Source organism: Camelus dromedarius, chromosome 2 (genome assembly GCF_036321535.1).
Source record: "Camelus dromedarius isolate mCamDro1 chromosome 2, mCamDro1.pat, whole genome shotgun sequence".
In the NCBI taxonomy this organism is placed as follows: domain Eukaryota; kingdom Metazoa; phylum Chordata; class Mammalia; order Artiodactyla; family Camelidae; genus Camelus; species Camelus dromedarius.
Window position 1 is genome coordinate 34,422,821 of NC_087437.1, and position 22,610 is coordinate 34,445,430.

The following is a 22,610-nucleotide window of genomic DNA, read 5'->3' on the forward strand; positions in this document are numbered from 1 at the left end:
GTTAGGAACGCTCCACTGACAGGAGCTCAGGAAGAGACTTTAACAGAGAAAATGCAGAAGCAAAAATAAGGACATTATTGATCGGCTACAGCTTAAAGCCTAGTTGGCTGTTTGCGACTGGTTCCTTAGGTTTCAATTCCGTAACCTTGAAGCATTCATTTACAAGCTTAGATTTTAGTTTGCTTAGGTATAAAGCATTAAGAGCCACCTCAAGCCTAAAGACGTCTTTGTTTAACTAATTTAATAATTGATAATCCAAATTTTAAAACTTCTGCCTTATTCAATTTTATACTGAAGCTATGCACCAGGTAAACCAAAAGAACTTGGTTGCCATCCTCAAAAAGTTCACGCACATATAGGCAAAAAAGTAAAAAACTTATAACTTTAAAGGACCTAAGCAAACTATATAAGAGATGACAAGGGGACAAATCAACTGTGCACAGAAGTGCTACAGGAAGCCAAAAAAAGCTCAGTGTGGTTCTGCATTATCATGAAGCCTAGTAATATATAGTTTGTAATAAAATAACTAAGTACAGCTGGTCCTCTGTACCCACGGGTTCTGCATCCTTGTACTCAACCAACTGATCAAAAAAACACTCCAGAAAGTTCCTAAAGCAGAATTTGAATTTGCCCTGCACCAGCAACTATTTACATAGCATTTACATTGTATTTACAACTATTTATGTAACATTTATATTGTGTTAGGTATTATAAGTAATCTAGAGATGACTTAGAGTGTATAGGAGAATGTGTATAGGTTATGTGCAAATAAGATGCCATTTTATATGAGGGACTTGAGCATCTGTGGATTTTGGTATCTCCAGGGGTCCTGGAACCAATTCCCCTTGGATACTGAGGGAAAGCTGTAGAGAAATTAGAAACTTTTTCCCAAATCAAAAAAATGTGTATATTTTTTGCAGTAAAAGAAAATGTGGCTTGCCTCATCAAATTTTGCCTTAGAGGATTTATTCTGTTTGAATTCATTTTTAACTTAAGGCTTTTCAAGATTTTGGCCTAATATGAACAATTTATTAAAAATATATGTAAGTCAGATGCTTAAGATGGCTTTAAAATACTTCTTTGTAGAACTCTAATACAGACAGCTTTAAGATATTTTATACCTAGCACTCTGTGGTTATTTCACTGACCACCAACCCATTCCCACCAACAAAGTCATTCCTTCTTTTTACACATAGTGCACGTTATTATATAGCTCTGTTGCAGCATTTTTTATTGGGCTGTGATTCTTTTCAGGGGGCCATGACTTTGCCATGTTTTTATTCTCAATAGTACTTTTACATAAGCAGCATTTGTTAAATTTAATCTACTCGTAACCATACTTAGTAACTTAAAAAAAAGACTACTTTGACATTCTTTTCTTTCTCATTAAACTGGATAGCTCTCTTTTCCCATTACCTACTTTCTGGACCCTCATCAATAAGCTACCCCTTTTCTTCATCTAACCACCCACTAGCACCACCTGCTTTCCCTCTCATCTTTCTTTTAATTTTATATTTACTTCTGGGTCATTTTTCAATGTAACAAGATTACTTTGAATTCAATTGTGCTATTACTCTCTTTATGAGACTAACTTAAAATTAACTTGGATGTACATTGTTAATGCATTGCTTTACAGAGAAAATACAAGGGGGAAAAATCTCAAAAGAGGAAATTGTAAAGATGACACAAAGTGAGTGGCCATTATTTACTTTATCCAAGTCCGTTTCATTAAATGTTAGCACATTTCCTAATACAGAATATCCACATACTAAATGACTGCTGCACATAATGAATGAATCTATCACCAAGCGATGAACCAAATAACTCCTGAGCCAGAAATGAAGGGTCCAGAAATTTCCTTTCAATCTTTTTTGTATTTTGGAAATTTTATATATTTAGGTCACTGATATTGTTCTTCTAAAATACCTAATACTGAATTTCTGACAGGTACTGAAATTGTTCTTGCTTTCCATGACCTCACAGAAGTCATATACTGGGACAACTAACGTCTGCTCTTTGCATTGACTTGGCACTCAATATAAATCTTTGGCTTTTGTAAGTTTGTCTGATTGTTACAAATTGTTTGAATAGCATACCCAGAGTTAAGCATAAATATAAAATTTCATACATCAAAAATTTTTTAAAGCATAAATGCCTTTCAACTATTTTGGTTCTTCTCTCCAGATTTTCTATAACCTTTTAAAAATGCAAGACCAAAACAAGAGAGCAAATTTATTCCAATTATTTGCTAGGGGTAGGGTAGGGAAGAGAATATAATCAATACAATTCATTCGTTGATTTTATTGATACAATTCATTGATTAAACAAGGGATGATTTGGCTAAAGAACATGAATATTTAAATCCTGAGGCATAAAATTAATCTCTTATTATTAAAGAAAAGGTAAACTAAAAAGAGGAAAAAGAACAGAGGAAGTAGATTAAACCTATATGAAACACATTTCTTAAAGGTAGAAATGCCTTAAGAATGTCCATGGAAACATGAGAAGGCTTGGAATAGGGTGTTAGGAATAAGGGCACATGAGCACTTTTGCAGACTGCTTAATAGCAGAAATGTTTTGGCAGATGGTTGCAAAAAGCCACAAAGAGATCAATAACTGCTAACTTCTGATGAAAAGAAATGAACACACAAATTCTTTTTAGAGTGGGATTTTAAAATGTACATATTAACTAATAAGAGAATATGAGGATTACTTTAAGATATTTAATACAATGTATAAAAAAGTCAACTTTCACTAAATATAATTTAAGGAGTGTTTATTGGCTTTACAAAAGATTTTATACCAGAATTCCTTTATATAGCAGCTCCCTTAATGCATTTTAAATAATTCTTTTTTAAATATAAATCTTTTAACACACTGTTAAAGAAATATCTCCTCCAAAAAGTGGGATACAGCTGCATGAAATATTCAAAGAGGTCATAATATTGAAGAGAGAATTATTGGTGAGACAAAATACATGGCAAAAAGTCTGCTTTATGTATTTCAGGACCTGCCCCCAAATCCCATGGATCGTTTTCAAATGTTACAACTAACAAAGAAGATGGCGAGGGTAAGACAAAGGGAACACTGAAAGAGTGATAAACAAACTCAAAAACTGTAACTCTTTTTGCCAGTCTTGGGGGAGAAAAATCAAGAGAAGAAAGTAGGTGCCTACTTAAGCAATGAACTAAATCTTGAAGAAATTTGTTTTTAAGTATTGGGTTAACATCATACAAAATGAAAAAGTCCTAGAGATGAGCTGTACAACACTGTGCTTACTGTTAATACTGCACTATAAAAATTTAAAATTTGTTAAAAGGGTGCATCTCATATGTTTTTTAACCAGAATAACACTTTTTTATAGTATTAGATTAGCAAAGAATACAGCCTTGATATACAAAATGACCTCAGATGTTTATCTGGCAGGAAACCCTTGACCACCTTCAGATAGCATTCCCTTTCTTCTTTTTGTGAACATTTCTTTTTCATTTCTGGATTCTGTTTTCTGTCTTACTTTTCCACTTCTTTGCTTAGAACTATCATCCTTTGCCCTCTCTTTCACAAGATCCGAGATATTCCTCACCCCAGCCTGGGAGAAAATAACTACTTTGCTTTGGTTCTCTCTTCTTTCTACATCTAGTTGTGGCATGTTATGTTATCTTATTTATTGGGTTTTGGTTTTGTTTTTGTTTTTTTTGAAGTAAACCAAAAAATAAAATTAAACACTATAGTTTCTCAAGAGTCATAATACATTTTCCCTTATTTATTATTGTCTTGCAAATTTATATTTAAATTATATTTTACTTCAGACTTTTTTCCCTTTCAGAAAGTGTTTAAACTAAAGCCTATGTGAAATAGAGACCCAAACAACTATTCTTTAGTTAAATGTAATCAAGCAATCTTAATAATTCAGGGAAACACTCATACAATAGAAATTATCAAGACATTATATTTATTGTCCATATTCACCAGATAAAAGTCAATCCTCACATACTATTGACTTTAAAAAGGAAAATGAAAAGAAAATGTATAGTATGCCACCTTTTGCATAATAAAAAAGGTGAAATGAGAAAATATACATGTAGCTGTTTCTTTTTGCTAAAAGAAACATAGGAAGGACAAACCAGAACCAAAGGGATTGGCTACCTAGAGAGTAAACAGAAACAAGGTGTATGGTATTGGGTGGGTAGGAGTAGTGACATTGCTCTGAGTATATTTTTTTATAGTTTTGACTTTGTGGAACCATCCATGTAATGTTTTACATATTCAAAAATAATCAAATCAACAAGAATGGAAGAGGAAGGAAACCTTAAATGAAAAAGAAATAGAAATAAATACACTTAACTGTATTTTAAATGAATAACAATAACACTTAAGCAGGGGGAGAAATGCAAGTAACATTGAACACAAGACTTCAACTCTATATCCTCAGTGTAAAGATAAAAACAGGAAACAAATATTACACAAATTTTTTTTTGCAATAGTATGGATTAGCAATTCTGAAACAACTTACTGTGTATTGTAGAATTGAACAAATATGAATAATGGGAGCCAAGCTTCCTCAGTGTTTCCAAGAATGAAAGGAAAAACAATGAGAATTAACCCTATGGTGTTATGTTAGAATTGGTGGTACTAGAATGAACTCATGATTTTTAGCATGGAAAGGAAGGAAGGAAAGAAGGTAAGGAAGAGAGAAAGGGAGGGAAGAAGTAGTAAGATATGTATGTTTTTAATATATGTTTATATTCATATTTCTTAGCTCTGTCCTCTAAAAGGGTCTTGAAGCAAACACACCCCATTGAAATAAGCACATCTGGCACTCTCATTTGACTTCTCAAAACCATTAAACACCCAAAAAAGAACACGTCTCCGGGGAGAAATGGCTGATTTGGGGGCTGGGACTGGAAAGTGCAAGATGAACCTGGAACAACTTGTACCAGCAAAGAAATGCTCAAACAATGATGAGGAAACTTACCTATCCTCCTCCCTCCGCAAAATTCCCTGGAGCTGGCCCAATGGAGTTCCCACTGGCCAAATCTGGGACAATTTTAACATCAAAATTTTTAAATGATAGTAATAGGATACTCAAGAAATAACTAAGAATCTGAGTCTAATCTGACATAAGTAAACAAATAAATGAGTGGGAGACAGGAGGCTCTTCCTTGCAGTAGAATACCAACTAATCAATATAGAAGAAATTATGGAGTTAAAAAAATCACCATTTGGCAACCATCTTAGTAATAAATGATTCAGCCAAGAATCATCAATAGATGCTGAGAGTGGGAGGAAGTTGGAGGAGGAAGAGAATATTTTTACACAGTCTGAAAGTATCCTTTCAGAAATTATTTATTAAAAGGGAAAAACAACTTCACAGTGGATTAATTTAGTGAGCACAACCTTTGAAAGTAATCAAAGTTAATGTCATCAATAATGAGTGAAACCAGTATCATGAATCTTCCAATCTGATGCCCTAAGTATTACTGCTAAAATGTATAAACTGAATTTAAGTATGAGGAAACATCAGACAAACATGAATTGAGGGACATTCTATAAAAATAACAGGCCTGTATTCTTCAAAACAGTCAAGATCATAAAAGAAAGACTGGGGATTTGCTCCAGATTAAAGGAGGCAAGAGAGGTATGACAAAAACAATGTGTTATTCTGTACCAGAAAAAACAAATTTCTAGAAAAGACATCATTAGGACAACTGTTAAAATTTGAACACAAACTGTAGATTAGATAACAGTATTATATCAGTGTGAAATTTCCTGATTTTGATCAATGTATTGTGGTTAACTAACAGAAAATCCTTATTCTTAGGAAATTCATTGAAGTATTTATGGTTAAAGCGGCAAACTCCTAAATGTTTCAGAAAAAAGTGGGGGGGGGGGAGAAAAGGGGACCAAGGATAAAGTATATGGGATAAAATGTTAACAGTGAGTGAATTTGGATAAATGATATACAGAAGTTATTTGTACAATTCTTGCAACCATTCTATAAAAGTGAAATTATATCAAAATTAAGTCTTTAAGTCAACTCTTCATTTTATCATCTGACGTAAACTAAATTCTAGCTGTGTTCAGAATCAGTCTTCTAAGCCCTAGGCACTGTACCAAATACTTTCACACAATATCTCATTTAATCAAGATTCAGAAAAATAAGGTTAAAAACTACCATCAATTCTGCCTGTAAAAGAACTAGAATCTGATGTGATTGTCTGCTATAACATTCCTTCCCTGTTCTGGTTATAAAGCCTTCTCTCTGTCTCCCTTTCCAGAGTGGCCTGAGGCCTGCTGTCCTCAGTCAATCAGTGTCCCAGTCCCTTGACTAAATTGATTCACTCATTGATGGGCACATGACCCAAGCTTGTCCAGGACCCTCTCTGCCCCTTGACTGCAAGAGACACTGGGGAAGAAGCATCCTCTCCTGATTTTTCTTGTAGGATAAGCCTTAGGCTGCTGCCTGCCCAACATGCTCACCTTCTGGGGACAGTTGATCCAAGAGATGGTGAGAACAGAAGCCTGATGCAGCGGTGCTTAAAGATCTACCCCTGGAGCTAGGGGAACTGAAAAACTCCATCTGTGCATAAGTTAGCCAAGTAAGTTTCTGTTCCTTTTGATGAATGTACTCTTACCTGACATAGTAGGTAAAGTATAATACAGATGGAAACAGTTTAAGTTATTTCTAAAAAAAAATTCCCTTAAAAGTAGAAAAATCATGACTTACTCACCAGTAATAAAGCTATGGTCAAATTAAATAAATCTCCAAAACTCTGTAAGTGGATATTAACATGTACTAGAAATAAAGACTACATTTAATAGATAGCTTACTAAATGAGTATGTGTTGTATCCATATATTTTTAGTGTGGTCATGTTATACAGTTAAATTTGAAGAAATCAGAAACCAAAACTGATAATAGCTTAACAATTCCTGCAAGCACAGAAAAAATAAAGCCAAAGGTTGGAATTCAATCCCAGTATATGCCAGTTTTATTTACTTTCTTCTATGACAATAGTTTTATAGCCTATAAACAAATCAACTGACTACATAGGAAATGGATAAACAACTCAAAACATAAGTCATACTAAAATATTATATCTTTTAAATAATACATAAAAAGCATATAACATTTATTAAAAACTTACCATCAGAACTTGTGAGGACAAAGCTTTCTGCTTGAGTTTGTTTCTTTACGCCTAAACTTTTCGGAAACCAGTGAAGATCTATCGGGTAAATATCATCAGGCAGCTTTACTATTTGACTTGTTTCACTGGTTAACAAGTTCCACTTCACTATCTGGTGATCATCACTACACGAATACAGTTCTTCAGCAGTAGTCCAGCCCACACAGCTTACTAATTCTTGATGTGCCACCATGTTAAGGAGACAAAACACACAAAAGTCTTAACTCTTAATAAATACAATATTTTGCAGATGTAGATTATAAGATTACAAAATAGAGTCAAATGTTTCATGCTTCTAAACCTATTTTTAATTTTATGACTTTCATATTTTTTCCATATAAAAAAAGGAAAATAAGCATCTATCAAAACAGTTGTAAGAAGAATGGAAAGCAAGATAAGAAATCCAGGTGACAAAAGAGAAAAAAAGAAAGATTTGACTACATGAAAAGTTTTTAATTGTTACAAAATATTCCATAAACTAGGCCAAAAGACACACAAAGACATATAACAGATCAAAAGGTATGAAACCTGCTGGGGGATAAGTGAGGTGAAAAGGGAACTGTGCTTTTTAAAATTTACATATATCTGCATCATTTAAGTTAGTAGAATAAGCATGTATTATTTTGATAAGTTTTTAAAAATCAAATGCTAAAAGAAGACTGAAATCTAACAGTAAAATACCTGCTTAAATTACACATTAAACTGTGTGTCTAGAGAAGGTACTTCAGTTTGTCATTCATAAAGGATGCTTTCTCCTGCTTATATGTGGATTTCAACACTACCCCATCATTCCTGGTTGGTTTGTTTGCTCTTTTGTTGTTATTGTACAATCATTTTACTTCCTCCTCTTCTCCCCAATGCTTTTTATTGACTTATCTAAGCAATCAATAAACTCTAAGGAAAAAGAAAGAGACTAAGTGCCGTAATTATTCTGGGATGTTCTAAGATTTTTTAATACCTCAAAATATAATAGATTGAGCAAATAACCAAAAAAGTTAAAAAATAAATTATAGAAAGATCTTAAGAGTCTGCATAACTCAAAAAAATAAAAATAAAAATAAAATCAACACATACAAAAAAAAAAGAGTCTGCATAAATAAGTTATAAAGTGTCACTGGAATACTCAACTCAAAAATACAATCTAAACAAAAGGAGCTGAATACCACTAGACCACTACTGAAAAAAAATTTCTTCCAGTATAATTGCTGTAGCTTAAACAATGTTAGGTAAACCCTTAGAAAAGAAAAATGTTAGACACAACCTAGAAAGAAAGAATATACACACCCCAAAACAAAAAGCATTAAGCTTATCCTTACAAAAATTGCTGTAAGTACACATCAGATATACATGACATGTCTTCAAACTGATAACTCAACTAAAATTATGGGAGAAATGAGAGGACTGACAGATTAAGAAAGTCTAAAAAGACTGTTATTCTTCAGCTTGAAAAGATAAAAGCAGACAATAAACATAGTCAAAATCTGTAAGATTGTATATAGCATTAACTCCTGAAGGCATATTTGAAAAGAGAGTAAAAATGATTTATGGAGAAATAAAAGGAATTATACCTTCATTCATAAGGTAAAAAAAAGCAGACAAGATAATATAAATTCAAAACCTTTGATCAAATGTCTAAACAGTGCTTTTCTGTCTCTGACAGGTCATATTTTTTATTTCAAATTCGTTGCAGATCAACATTTTGTAAGACAAAAGTGAATTACTAGAAAAATAATTTTATATTTGGATATTGTGACTATCAAATTGCTACAAAAATTTCTTACCTCTTACTTTCAATTTCTGTATTTATCTCTTCACAGACCTGCAATAAAGTCTGCAGATGATACTTTTAGAAGCACTGGTCTAAATAACTAAGAATGAAGGTAAAAGGGCCTATCATATCTTCCTGACACATAACTGGGAATTTTTACTGACAAAACATAGGGTCAAGCGTTTGAGAAAATATAATTGCCACCTTCCCACATGAATAATAAAAGTCTAACTGTTCAGACTTACCCAGCTTATCCTCCACTTTATCATGTGTATTGAAAATACTAGATCACACTAACAAGAGAAATTATTTAATTAAAAAATTTTTTTTCTTTTCTTTTTTTTAATATGCCATTTGCAGCAACATGGATGGATCTGGAGATCATCATTTTAAATGAAGTATGCCAGAAAGAGAAAGAAAAATACCATATGATATCACTCATATGTGGAATCTAAAAAAAAAAAGAAAAGAAAAAAATCATTTGATTTTTAAAAAGCTTCTCTTTAAGATCGTACTAGACTAAACAAAAACTTTACAGTAGTACTTAAGTAGTAAAAGAAAAACATCAATAAAAATTTGAAAATAAGAACAGACAGTTTGCTTTGGAGAATTACATGCAACACATGACCTCAAATATTTCAAAAACAATTTAGCTAAACTACTATTAAAAGAATGAAAAAAAAATCTACTCTCCAACTAGGCTATAATAGAACAAAACTTTGAACAATACTGTAGTAAGGTGATCACAATAAGGTTTATAAGTATTAAAAGGATATGCTTTGGTTCTTTTAAAAGAGATATCTTCAGTCTCATGTCTCCACTTTTCAGCAAAATTTTTAGATGCCACTTGATTGTATTCACTGTAAAATAAAAGTTGGGAGGGAAATATAGAATCTGCATTAAAAACAAAACATGAACACAAAAAAAATAAAAGCAAACAAAACATCTTAGCACCGCAAGGACACTGAAGCACCTTCAATCTTCCTAACAGCAAGCATATGCAAAGAGGAAGAAAACTACTCAGAGTGTGCTAATTCTGCCAACAGATGATTGGAGACCTTGAGTTGGATTCCAGAGGTCCTCACAACCTGCCTAAAATATTCCTGCAAGTGCAGAACACCACTGAATCTGGTCAGGTAAGTAATTTCAAAGGCCGTCCTGAGGACAAATCAGAAGATTCTTTAAAATAGGTACCCTTCAATGGCAGATCAGTGTTGGTGCTGTTGAATGGATATACATTAAAATAATTCTGAAGGTCTGATGAAGGGCTACGATACATTTTTGCAGGCCTTAATTATAGAACCCACATAGCAATATTATGACATCATCAATCTAGTGATCCAATCTGAGATTTACATTCTGTTTGGGGTAGATACACTGCCCAACAATTATGGTTTCCACAGTGGCAATGTGAAAAATAAGTGCGTTATTTAAGAAAGAGGTAATAAATCCATTATAAAAGTTATATAAAAATCACAATGTAATTGCCAAATAAAAACTGGGAAGAAGAGTAACACTCCCGCAATAACCATGCTATCAAAATACACAAATTAAGGAAATGCTAAATTATCGCAATCCAATTTACAGTTTTGGATTCTTTCTGAGAAACATCACTAACTAAAAAGAAAAAAAAAATTAAATGAAAGTGTGGTTAAAGGAAAAAAATGCTTTTCACCAGGTAGAAAATTACTGTTAACTACATCAAAGGAGGTACTGAGTGTAGATAAGAACTCAGTGGGCCTACCTTCGATAATTTCTCATTCCTCCGAATCTAGGAAGACTTTTAGATTAGCAAGGTGCTAAACACAGCTGTATTTCAAAACACCTTTTTCACTTATTCTACTCCTAAATTTGTGAGACTGGGGGGAAATTGTTAAGACTACAGGAAAAAAGTTTCTGTCTAGTTAATATGCGATTAGGGTCAAAAACCTTCTCTCTTCTCCAGATGACTTAAGGAGATTTATGTTCAAATTCAAAAGTATGAATCAGTGGATAGCAGGCAGAGCAAGAAGATAATCTCTCCCAGGCTATTTCCAAGGCTTACTTTTAATTCCTAGGAATTTCAGCACCTTTTTCATAATTTGTTCTCCCTTCCATCAGACCTCCTTCCATTAGAGGAGGGGAAAGGTAAAAATATTTACAAAATGCTACTTTTTCACAATAATTCAAGTAGCAATTCAGCTTATAAGGATTTCAAAAGAATAGACAGATAAATTGTTCATTCTGAAAATGAGAAACAACACAATAGACAAGAAAATATATATAAAATTACAACCAGAAACTTTGAAGATCTTTGGCAAAGTCATAATGTAGCCTATTTCAAAACACATCTGGAATTCGAGATATTTGAGCACGAGCCACACACCTGTTCTCCTTGCTTAGCATTGCAATAAAGCTTTCTCTGTTCCAAACAACAACACTTCAAACTGCAGAAATCCATAATTAGGAATAATTCCTTACCAAAAGAAATCTTAATACTATATAAATAGTAAAGGCAGTATGGTTTTTATGAGAAAGGAATCAACTATTCAGAAACATGGTGTAAAGGATCAGAGAAAGAGAGTGGCATCCTAGCACTGGAATGATTCTCCCTTGCTCAGAAAGATCTTCCCCATACACCCTATTTAGCTGAGATCATCTGCATGAATGATATGTGCATTCTGATATGAGACTGAATAAAGGAACAAGGGGAAAGTAGTATTAGAGCACAGCCATTTAGGGGAATTGCAGAGCTGCCTGAGCACTACACTGAGGCATTTTTATCTGCCCAAAGGCATTGGTCATCAAGGATCTGACTAGCCAGTGGTAAATGGGGTTGGGGGGGTGGATAATTAGAGAGCAGACAGGAGGAACTATGCCTTTGCTACTAAAAATCATTTATAAATTATCTTTGAACTATCTTTGGTCCAGTGTAGGTCAACATTTATGAGGCTTAAGAGGAAAAAATGTGCCCAGGAAATCCTGATTACCAAGCTACCAAAATATATTCCAAATCTGGCCACTCCTCAGCACCCGCATCATAGTTCTAAGCCACCATCATTCTCTGTCTCAATTATTACAGTGACCCCAGAACCGATCTTTCTGCTCTTACACATACCCCTTCAAATTCTTCTAAATATAGCAGCCAGTAATGCTTCTAAGGCTAAGTCAGATCATGAAGGCCAGTATGGTTAATACAAGGTAAGTGGAGGGAGTAGCAAGAAATTGGGGAAGAAAAGTGACACAAAATCCCGTAGAGGTTTGGAAAACCACAATAAAAGAATCATTTCTTTCTTTTGAATGATACCAGTTTTCCTCTTGAATGAACAGAGAAGCCAGTGAAGAGTTATGAGCAAAGGAGTGATATGATCTGACTCACATTTTAAAGTGTCAGTATGGGTGAAAGAAAAAAAAAGAGCAAGAATGAGCAAGACTGGAAGCAGGGAGGCCAGCTAAGTTCAGTAATCCAGAAGAGGAGTGAAAGTGGGTGGATGAGGAAGGTAGCAGTGGTAAAATGATATAAAGTGGTCATATTCTATTCAGAATATATTCATATCTTGAAAGAAGATCCCACAGGATTTGTTGATGAATTGGGGTTAAGAGAAAGAGGAGTCAAAAATGACTCTAAAGTTTCAACAGGTAGAACAGAGTTGCCATTTACTGAAATGAAGACTAAGGGAGGAACAAGTTGGAAGAGATGATTTAAAAATTCTGCTTGGGGCACGCTAAGTTTAAGATGCCTACTAGACATCCAAACAGAGAATTCAAGGAGAAATTGGATATACAAATCTGGAGTCAAGGGAGAGGTCAGACCTGGAGATACCATTGAGATATCAATTTGAGGGCTGTCAGCACAAAGATCATATTCGAAGCCATGGGGTAAGATGAGACTACCCAGCAGAACTTGAAAAGGTGGTAGCTTCAACAGCCTAGAAGTCCTACTGAACTGAACTGTCAGCACTTAAATTCTAGAGGAAGTAACCAGGGAAAAACAGGTAGAGATATACAGACAATGAGATGTTTAAAACAAATTTTGGGAGCAAATATAGATATATAAGACTATGAAAATGAGTGGCTGAGGTCAAGGAACTGAGAGGCCAGGGAATGGAATTGATTGAGTCAAGGATGTTAAATCACTGAGAATAATGATAAGAATAGTGGTGGAGATAGACACAGTTACCCAGGTGCTAAAATACCATTCACTGAATGAGGAAAAATATCAGAGATCTGTGGCTGACTAACTGCAAAAAGGTTTGATCTCGGAGGACACGTCTCAAACGGACTAGAGGATTTTAGAGAGGAAAGGAAAAGACAATCAGTTGTCCAGAAACACTAATGAGAAGCAAGCCCACACATTGGTGTCTGGAATGCAAAATAGCCTGGTCCACTTGAGAAGGCCATGGGGCGAGCTGTTTCCTTAGAAGAAACCAGATTTAAGTTAGACTGTGAAGTTAAAGAGATCATTCACAGTAAAGGGTGAGAACACAGATCTGGGCAATGACAAACTATGAGCTCCAAAAGGCAGAGTTGTAGGATTTAGATGGGGAAGAGCTAAGAGTTTGGGACAGATGGTGGGAAATGGTAAGAACAGCCAGCTGTCCTCAAATACTCATTCATCCCTATTTCTCCAGTAGAAGAATCTGAATTTTTGCTGCATACCTGGCCACTTAGAATAAAGATTATGTTCCCCAATTGCCCTCAAAACTAGGTGTGGCCATGCAGGGCATTAATAATTCTTAAACCTAAATGGGGATATTACATCATCATCAACCTTGTAGCCCAATCTGGGATTTATACTTGAAGGGTGGGTAGATAACACTGCCCACCAGTAATGGTTACCCACAGTGGAATTGTGAAAAGTAAATGAGTTACCTCTTACAAAAGCCAATTTATTATCTCTTATAAAAGTTACATAAATCAGCATAACTTGGAAAATAAGAATAGTACTCTCCCCACCATGCCATCAAGACCATATATAACATGACAACAAGATAGAAGGAACTTGTGGAGAGTCCTATCAGTCCTGTACCATCTATTTAGATTTTTAAGTAATAGAGAATAAAGTTTTATCATGTTTAAGTTACTGTCATCAACAGCTAAGTCTAATAATGAACTAATGCAGGGAATGAAAAGTCTTGAATGTGGAGACTGAGGTAAACAGGGATGTAAGGTATGATGTAACAGTCCCAATGGTTGGATAAAGGAAAGCAGATAATCAACTTAAATTGTAGCCTTCCTCCTAGAACTGCTCTCTTAGGTGGTTTGTAGTGCTGATGCAGTTTTGTAAGAGAGAAGGGCAATCTTGCTAGGAGTACATGTAACTCTATGGGAATTCCTTTACAATCCTGCTAACGAGGCTGTTAGGATTTATTTCAGTAGGCAGTTTATGGAGGGAAAGGAATTGTAGAGTTATAGAGGGAATAAACATCTCCAACCTTTTCTCCTAATTTCCCCAACCTTAAACTGTGAGCTCAGTCCTTGTACCTCTTCTGTATCTATACTCACTGCCATGGTTATCTCACCCAGTTTCATGGCTTAATATAAATTTAAATATAGTGACTACCCAGTGACAACCCCCAATTTCATATCTCCAGTTCAGACCTCTCCACTGAACCCAATTTTTATATCTGATTATTTGACAAATCTATTTGAATGTCTGACATCTCAAACTGAAGATTCAAATCAAACCCCTAATCTTTCCTCCAACTTTGCTTCTCCCACAGCCTTAACCATCTCAGTAAATGGCAATTCCATTCTTCCAGTTGCACAGGTCAAAAACATTGGAATCATCACCAACTCTTCTCTCACATCGTAAACACAATTAGTAAAAAACAAAATCTGTATGCTCTATCTTCAAAATATCTGAATTTCACGACACCAATGCTATGACCCAGTCCAAGGTGCCATCATCTGTTAACCTGAATTACAATAGCCTCCTTATTGGCCTCTAACCCCTCACAATCTGTGCTCACCACAGCAGCCAAAATGACTTTTAAAATAGGTCATGGTGCTTATCCACTCAAAACTCTCCAATGGCTTCCTATCTCAGAGTTAAAACAAAGGTCTTACAGTGGTGTTCAAAGCTTTTATTGATCTGGACTCTTACTGTGATGGTTAATTTTTTGTGTCAATTTGGCTACACGATGACGCCCAGTTATTTGGGCAAACATGAGTCTAAATGTTGCTATAAATGTATTTTTTAGAGGTGACTGACATTTACAATCAGTTGACTTAAATAAAGCAATTACCCTGCATCATGTGGGTGGGCCTTGTCCAACCAGTTGAAGGTCTTAAGAGCAAAGACCAAGATTTTCCAAAGAAGGACTTCTGCCATCTGACTACAATACAGAAATTTTGCCATCAGTTTCCAGCCTTAAGACTAAAGATTTCAACATCAACTCTTCTTTCTCTGGAGAGCCCTGATATGCCCATCATTCCTCTGACCTCATCTCCTGTTGCCTCTCTTTTTTTCACTCACTGCTTCAGCCACACTAGCCTCTTTTTTTCCTTCTTACATACTAATCATGCTCTTGCCTCAGAGCCTTTGTACCCATGCTCTCTGCCTGGAATCCGTGACCCCATATAGCTGTATGGCTTACTCCTTTCTTCCTTCCTTCATCTTTTTGCCCAAAAGTCACCTTCTCAGTAAAGCCTTGCCGGTGTATCCTATTCAAGGCCATCTGTCATAGTATTTTACTTACTATTGCCCCTTTCTAAAATGTAAGCTCCATGAGTACAGATTTTTATCCATTTTTTTTCTTTAAAGAGCATTTAAAACTTATTATATGGAATTATGCAGATACTGTGGACATGAAATCATGCATATATAAGTGTGATGGGGGTGAAGAGAACCAAAACTCTATTAGACTCCTCAGAAGTGGCTACAAGGACACTTACAGATAAAGCTTATTGATTATTAATCCTAATTATCATCCATGTAATATATTATAATATAAAATAACAAAAATAATGTTAATAACTAGTGTGGTACAGCTGCAAGCACTTCATATATATTACCATTTTAATCATCCCAACTATAAGTGGAAGCAAATATTATTTTTCCCATTTCATAGATGAGGAAACTGAAGCATCATGAGGGAAAATACTATTCAAGACCAGAGTAGAGAGTTGAGTTCAGACCTCATGGCTGCAGATTTTATGCTCCCTCAGTTGAATCAATGGACCCAGGGTCTGACAACAGAGACCAAAAACCCAGTTGTGTGAGGCCATTATGATCTGTTGGAGTGTCTGGAGTTGACCAGGGTCTTGTAGGCCAACAGGCTTTGGGCTCTCCACAGCCCATGTTGTCTTTTTCTTCTTGTACCAAAGGACACGAAGCATAATGATTATGACAAGAAACCACAGCAGGAACATCCAAAATGATCAGCCATTAACTCTGTTGCACCAGAGTCTTTCCAGAGGGCACAGGGTGTGCACTCGGATTTTCACTGTGTTCCACATAGCACATGAACCTTGGGGAACCCTTAAGGCCACTCAGGTCTTGTAGGTCCCATTCCCAACAGGCAGGACACCCCCAGATTTCTGGACACCCTGCTTAGGAGTTTCTCATCCTGAATCCAGGCCAGTGAGATACTCTGAGAAGAGAAGCTGTCAGGGTGACCATGCCCTCCAAGGCCATGCTGCTGGCCATGTTCACTGCTGGGGGCACTATTCTCTCTGTGAAGCCCATTTAGGATTCCAGATATTTCTGCAGTCTTCCACAAAGCTCTCCCTGCACACAGACCCAGTAATCCTTCCTTTTAAAGCCATCTATGTCCTGGGACTTCTCTATTTCCATAGTCCAGGTCCAAGTCAAAGACCAGGGCATTTCCCATCCATAGGTCTTTGGGTGATAGGAGAGGAAGATATTAGAAACAACTGAAGCCCCTGGCATGGTTGTCTTCTTGGATCTCACAGCCCTGAATCTTCTGGGGAGAATGCAAGCCTCCTTTCTCCTCCTGCAGGGCCGTGATTTCTGCCTGAAATTTTCTGAGGCCCTTCCCATTCTTCGTCAAGTCCTTGGACTGTGTGTCCCATGTCTCTGCTCCTAGGACTACTTCTGCCCATAGCCCCCAGGGCTCTGCCCGCCTGTCTCACAGTCACAGCACAGGAAGGCCTGACCATCCGAGTAGCCCTCAGCAGAAAACTGTGATTGCACAGTTCCATCCTGGGATACCACCATGAGGTTACAATGAAGACTGTGGTATCCTTCTGATCTTGCAGAGTCTCCCAGAGAGGCAGAAGGCAACGGGAACTCCCCCTGAGTACACAGATATTGGCAGCAGCCATCTTTGGGAGCTTGCTCCACCACGAGGACATTGTGCTGGCAAGTACCATACTGGAGACCTCAGAATTTCTGTCTGTTTTGTTTGCTCCTATATCCCCTGCAACTAGAAACATCCTTGCATACGGTAGGTGTTCAGTAAATATTTGTCCAATGAATAAATGGTGAAAAACTGTAGTCATCAGGCAGAGCTCATAAGTGAAGAAGATAAAGGTATATAAGTTTATATATAAAGGTATTATCAGTGTAGAGGTTAGAGCAAGACGTAGAATAGTAATTATGAATGCCTTTTAAACTAGGGTAGACCTCAATATGTTTGGTGGCAAAGGAGAAGGAACCAGTGAAAAGGAATAGATTGGCAATACTACAGAAACAGAAGCTAATGTAAGCCAGCATGGGCCCCTATGAAGTCATTTGATCAAGGGCACTGATAAAGGGGTCGTTCTATTTTTAAACACATAGATTGACCATTCACACAAGCATAAATACAGATGGTCAGTGGGCAATCAAAAGCATGAAGTAATGCACAGCTTCAATTATAATTAAAGAAATGAAACATAAAACAGCTAGATACCATTTTTTTGTTGTCAGAGTGGCCAAATGCAAAATACCCAGAACCCAATCCTGGCATACAGAGAAACAGATACCCGCATACATTACTAAAGGGCAGGAGAACTGGTGCTAATGGTCATTTATTCTTTTCCCCCTACCCCCACCCCAACACTTCTAACTACCTTTTCTACTTTGGGGGAATTTCCTACCTTATAAATAAAAAACAAATTATTTCCTCTCTAGCCCTCCTTAGAGCTAGGACACAGGCAAATTACCTAGGCTCTGCCAATCTGACACATCTGTGCATATTCTGATTTAGAAGCTACTGACTCAAAGGAGGTGTTATATAAAGAATCTACCCTGGGAAGAATTCCTAGTCATAGGAATTTGTTAAATACATGTAAATGTACACTAAGATACATATACAAACTATACAAGCCTGTTTATTTCAGAACTTGATAGAATACTATCAAAAACTAGAAATTTAAATATTCATCATAATTTCACTCTCATGTTGCAGATACATGTTTATAATGTGAAACAGAATTAGAACCAAGAAAATAGGATTAAGAATTAAGAATTAGACTTAACGTTATGTTAAATGAAATAAACTAGTCACAAAGGGACAGATACTGTATGATTCCCCTTATATCAAGTATCTAGTCAAATTCATAGACACAAAAAGTAGAATGCTGGTTGCCTGAGATTGGGGGAAGGAGGATTGGGGAGTTATTGTTTAATGGGTACAGAGTTTCAGTTCCGCAGGGTGAAAAGAGTTCAGAGGTGATAGTAGCACAACAATATGAATTTACTCAATACCGTTGAACTATACTGAACTATACACCCAAACGTGGTTAAGATGGTTTACAAAAAAAGACAAAAATTAGATTTAAGAAACAAAACTAAAAGGAAAAAAGCACTAACAAAATGTGAAAAATCCTGGGAGGAAAAGAGGGAAGGTTTGACTTGTCAACAAGAATGTGTATAGATAAGAGGCAGCAGAAAGCCTCAGTGGTGAACAAGAATGTGAAGGAGAGACAAGAAATTCAAGAGCTAGATCATAAGTGCATTTATACCAAGTTCTGTTTGGGTCATTTGCATATTGGCTAGCCCTGGGGTGTTGATATTAACAGGTGAAATGAACGGTTTGCTGATGACTACAAAAGGCTCTATTTTTAAAAGTACAATTTTTATCAACAGTCCCCTAAGTAGCTCTAATCAGACTCCTGTGTCTCTTTCCCAGTAAAGAAAGGAGAGAGACAGGCGCAGATCTTTTACTCAGATTGGTCCCATCATAGAACCACTTGAAAACTAGATGAGATCTCTTATATGGCAGAAGGCAGAGGCAGGCTCACCATTTCCAGGGACAGATTAAAAAACATAGCAAGCAAAGGAAACAGGTGTGCAAATGGCAGTACAGTTCAATTACTAAAGACCTCCAACCCCCACCACACTGCAATTTCTGTATGCATTTTCTAAAGTGTGTGTTCATGCAGTGTTATTTACATTTCCTTGCAATTCTAGCTATAATTATAGCTAGATCTTGCCAATTATACTTTAATATTATTCTTATTGGTTATATTTATAATCTTTTTGCAGGCTGGCCTAATAAATTCCAGCCAATAAACCACAAGATTCACAAATTTAAAAATAAGTAGTCATCTTTAATTCATTCTTCTATTTTATCAACTAGCATAGAAAAATCATACTCAACTGATAAACTAGAGTGCAGTGCAACTATTAAAAAAATGCGGTGGGGGCTGTATAGCTCAGTGGTAAGCACACACTTAGCGTGTGAAGTCCTGGGTTCAATTCCCAATACCACCATTTAAAAAAAATTGTTTCAAAATAAAATCCTTATCTTAAAAAAAAATGAGGTGAATCTATATGTACTGATACAGAAAGATGCTTATAATCCATTAAATGACCAAAGTAAAGTGTACAGCAGTATTATATAACTCAATCCCCTTTGTAAGAAAAAGTGGGGGGAGGATATACATTTAAGCTAGTGAATACTAAAACATTTTTCTTGGAAGATATGCAAGACACTTAATGAAGATCTTTGTGAGGGTAGAGACACTAGGATGAAAAGGAAGATTTTAACTCTCATTTTATTTGTTTCTGATTGAAGTTTTTACCATGTTCATAATATTTTCTTTATCTCTATATTTTTAAAATGAGATTACCTGAGTGATAGCATTATGGCCCAATTTTGCTTTCTTCTTTACGCATTTCTGCACTTAAAAACACCCTAATAAATGTTACTTTTTTATAAGATCACCATTGTCATTCTCTTTCCAGTTTCTACTGCATTTGACCCATCTTATTGAAACTCTCACCTTGTGATCTTTCAAGTACTGTACTTTGTTTTCTTCTGTATATAAAATGGAGTTAATAATGCCTACTTCACAGGTTAGTTATGATAATTAAATGAGATAAAGTACACATGAGATCTAAAAAAGACATCTTACAAATGTCCAGTAGAATGCCTGAAACTAGTAATTACTTAGTAACTGTTAGCTATTTGTAGTGAAAATTGGTGTTTTTATCATTCTGCATGTATTCACTCTTTCCCTAGCTACAAAGAATTTCTCCTTGGAACACCCACTTCCTCACTTTTAGCCCAAATGGCTTGAATGGAGCCAGCATGAGACCCAGACTTAAAACAATTAGAGCATTCCAACAGAAACTTTTATTCAACCAGAAGATGGGAAAGAAAGAGTCACCCTGAGGTCTTTAATTTTAGAAGATTTGAGGCTGGAGTTACTGTAGCTATCTTACCACAGCAAGGGGAGAGACTGGTGGTGTCAGAGGCCACTATGTGGAACCTGAGAATAATGCCAAGAGAAGGAAATGCAAAGCAGAGCAAAGAAAGAAACCAAATCTTGGTGTCTTTGTTTAAACACTGAGTCCAGTTATACTCAACTAACTCTTTGGTTATGGAAGCCAATTCTTTTCTTTTCTCAAGACAATTTAAATTGGGTTTTCTGTCGCCTGTAATCTAGAGTCCTGAGACTCAAGTCTATAATTACTTCTTCTTCCTAGAGTCTAAGAATGGACATTCTCTGTTGCTATCCTCTCTTTATTCACAACCTTAAAAATCTAATCTATTTTTAGTATTCCAACTATTCTTGTAACTCCATCTCATCCTATTTTCTCTCCTGACAATATTCTCTACCTCTGCTACCCACTGGATATATCTTTCCTAATCTCAAACTATATGAATAAAAACAAACTCATTTTTCAAAACAGTCAATCTCCCAAAATTGTTCTACTTCCTCACTTCCCTTTTTTTCTGTTAAGGTAGATGAGAATTTCAACAAGATTGGTGTACTAGGGGGCTTATATTATCAAGAAAAATATTCAAAACTATCTGTCCTGTGTCTATATCTAATTTATTCATCTTGAACAATATTCTCTAAGTATTTATACATTACTTATACAAATGCATATGTATTTATTCATCTTGATTTATTAATATCTAACTAATCCAAATATTTAAAATTACAAACTTGATTAATATTTTTAAACATTTACCTACAAATTAATTTCAGACTTAATGAAATTCTGTAACCACATTAGAAGGCAGACAAAAAACATATTATAATGATGACAAAATTTAACTATGCACTTCAAGAAGTGCAAACATGGCATTTTAATTCTATTTCCAATTTCTCTCTTTGAACTTATTATTTCTTCCTGTGGGGTACAGTTTTTTAAAATATAAAAAGTGAGGGTTCTCTTCTCAGACTGCCTGAAAATAAAAATAATGGTTGTTAGTAGATGATTTTGGACCAGAAAGATGAGACTTGGTTATACTTTCCAAGATGATTGTAACCTAGTCCATCCCAATTGGACCAGCTTCTTTTTATCCAAAGTATTGGCAGGGATCAATCAAGTCTTTATCTCTTATGACCCTAATCTTTTCTCAAATCACTTCTCCACTTATTCTGAGTGCCCTACTTTCACTCTGGATTTAAGTCTCCTCCGCAGCAGTTTGTTATGGATGTCTTTTATACATTATACAACCTGGTTTAAGCTCATTTGAAAAAATATTTGTCCTGTGTGGAGCATGTTTAGGTTCAGCTAAATCTAAAGCTATCAGTCACTTTATTGATTTATTGAAATTACATTTCTTTCTCATCAGTCATTATGACCTATCATTATTTACAGCAATCATCAAAGGTAGTAAAGCTAGGATTTATTTGTGACTTATTTTCTTCCTATCCCCTCATCACTAATCCAAGGATTCATAAAGAATAGAAGCTGACTGACTTTAAGGGCTTAGACTTTTAGCCATTAAAATCTGCAAAAGCTGTAGATCTCCACCCCAAACGTGTCCAGATTTTTTCCATTCTACTGCATAGGCACTTGTCACCTTCCACATGAAGGACTGTAAAATAATAATCAAAGCCATGTCTGATTAATCTCTTCCCTTTTAACACATCCTACAAAACTACTAGATTTTTGTTTGTTTACCAAGTCATTCCTTAGCTCAAAATTTTTCTAATATTTTGAAAACGTATCATATCTATCATCCTTTATATAGCTTTCAAGACTCTTGATAAGCTAACCTTCTTCCAAATTTGACATCCCATTAGTCATCCTCAGCATATACCCTAATAAGGTCAATGTCATAAACACAGCAATATCAAATGCTTGTAGTGTGTGTGCTAGACAAACAATCATAAACAATCTTATGTGGTAGGTATTATATACTGGCTTTATAATAAACACTCTCAGAGATTGATCACTTGAGTAAATAGTCCAAGCATGTGGCTAAAAAATGATAGGATTTGGGATTCTGTTATCTGCTATATCTTTCTACTAAATCGTGCTCT

General features: G+C 35.5%; 1 protein-coding gene across 1 annotated transcript in view; it reads right to left on the reverse strand.

Annotated features, from left to right (window-relative positions):
- IFT80 (intraflagellar transport 80) overlaps positions 1-22,610 on the reverse strand; it is a 100,640-nt gene that overhangs the window by 76,670 nt on the left and 1,360 nt on the right. Inside the window, exons 2-3 of the mRNA XM_064492474.1 lie at positions 9,729-9,814; positions 7,148-7,367 (exon numbers count right to left, since the gene is read on the reverse strand). Coding sequence (XP_064348544.1) covers positions 7,148-7,367; positions 9,729-9,767 — 259 coding nt within the window. The 5' untranslated portion in view covers positions 9,768-9,814. The remainder of the gene's footprint in view (positions 1-7,147; positions 7,368-9,728; positions 9,815-22,610) is intronic.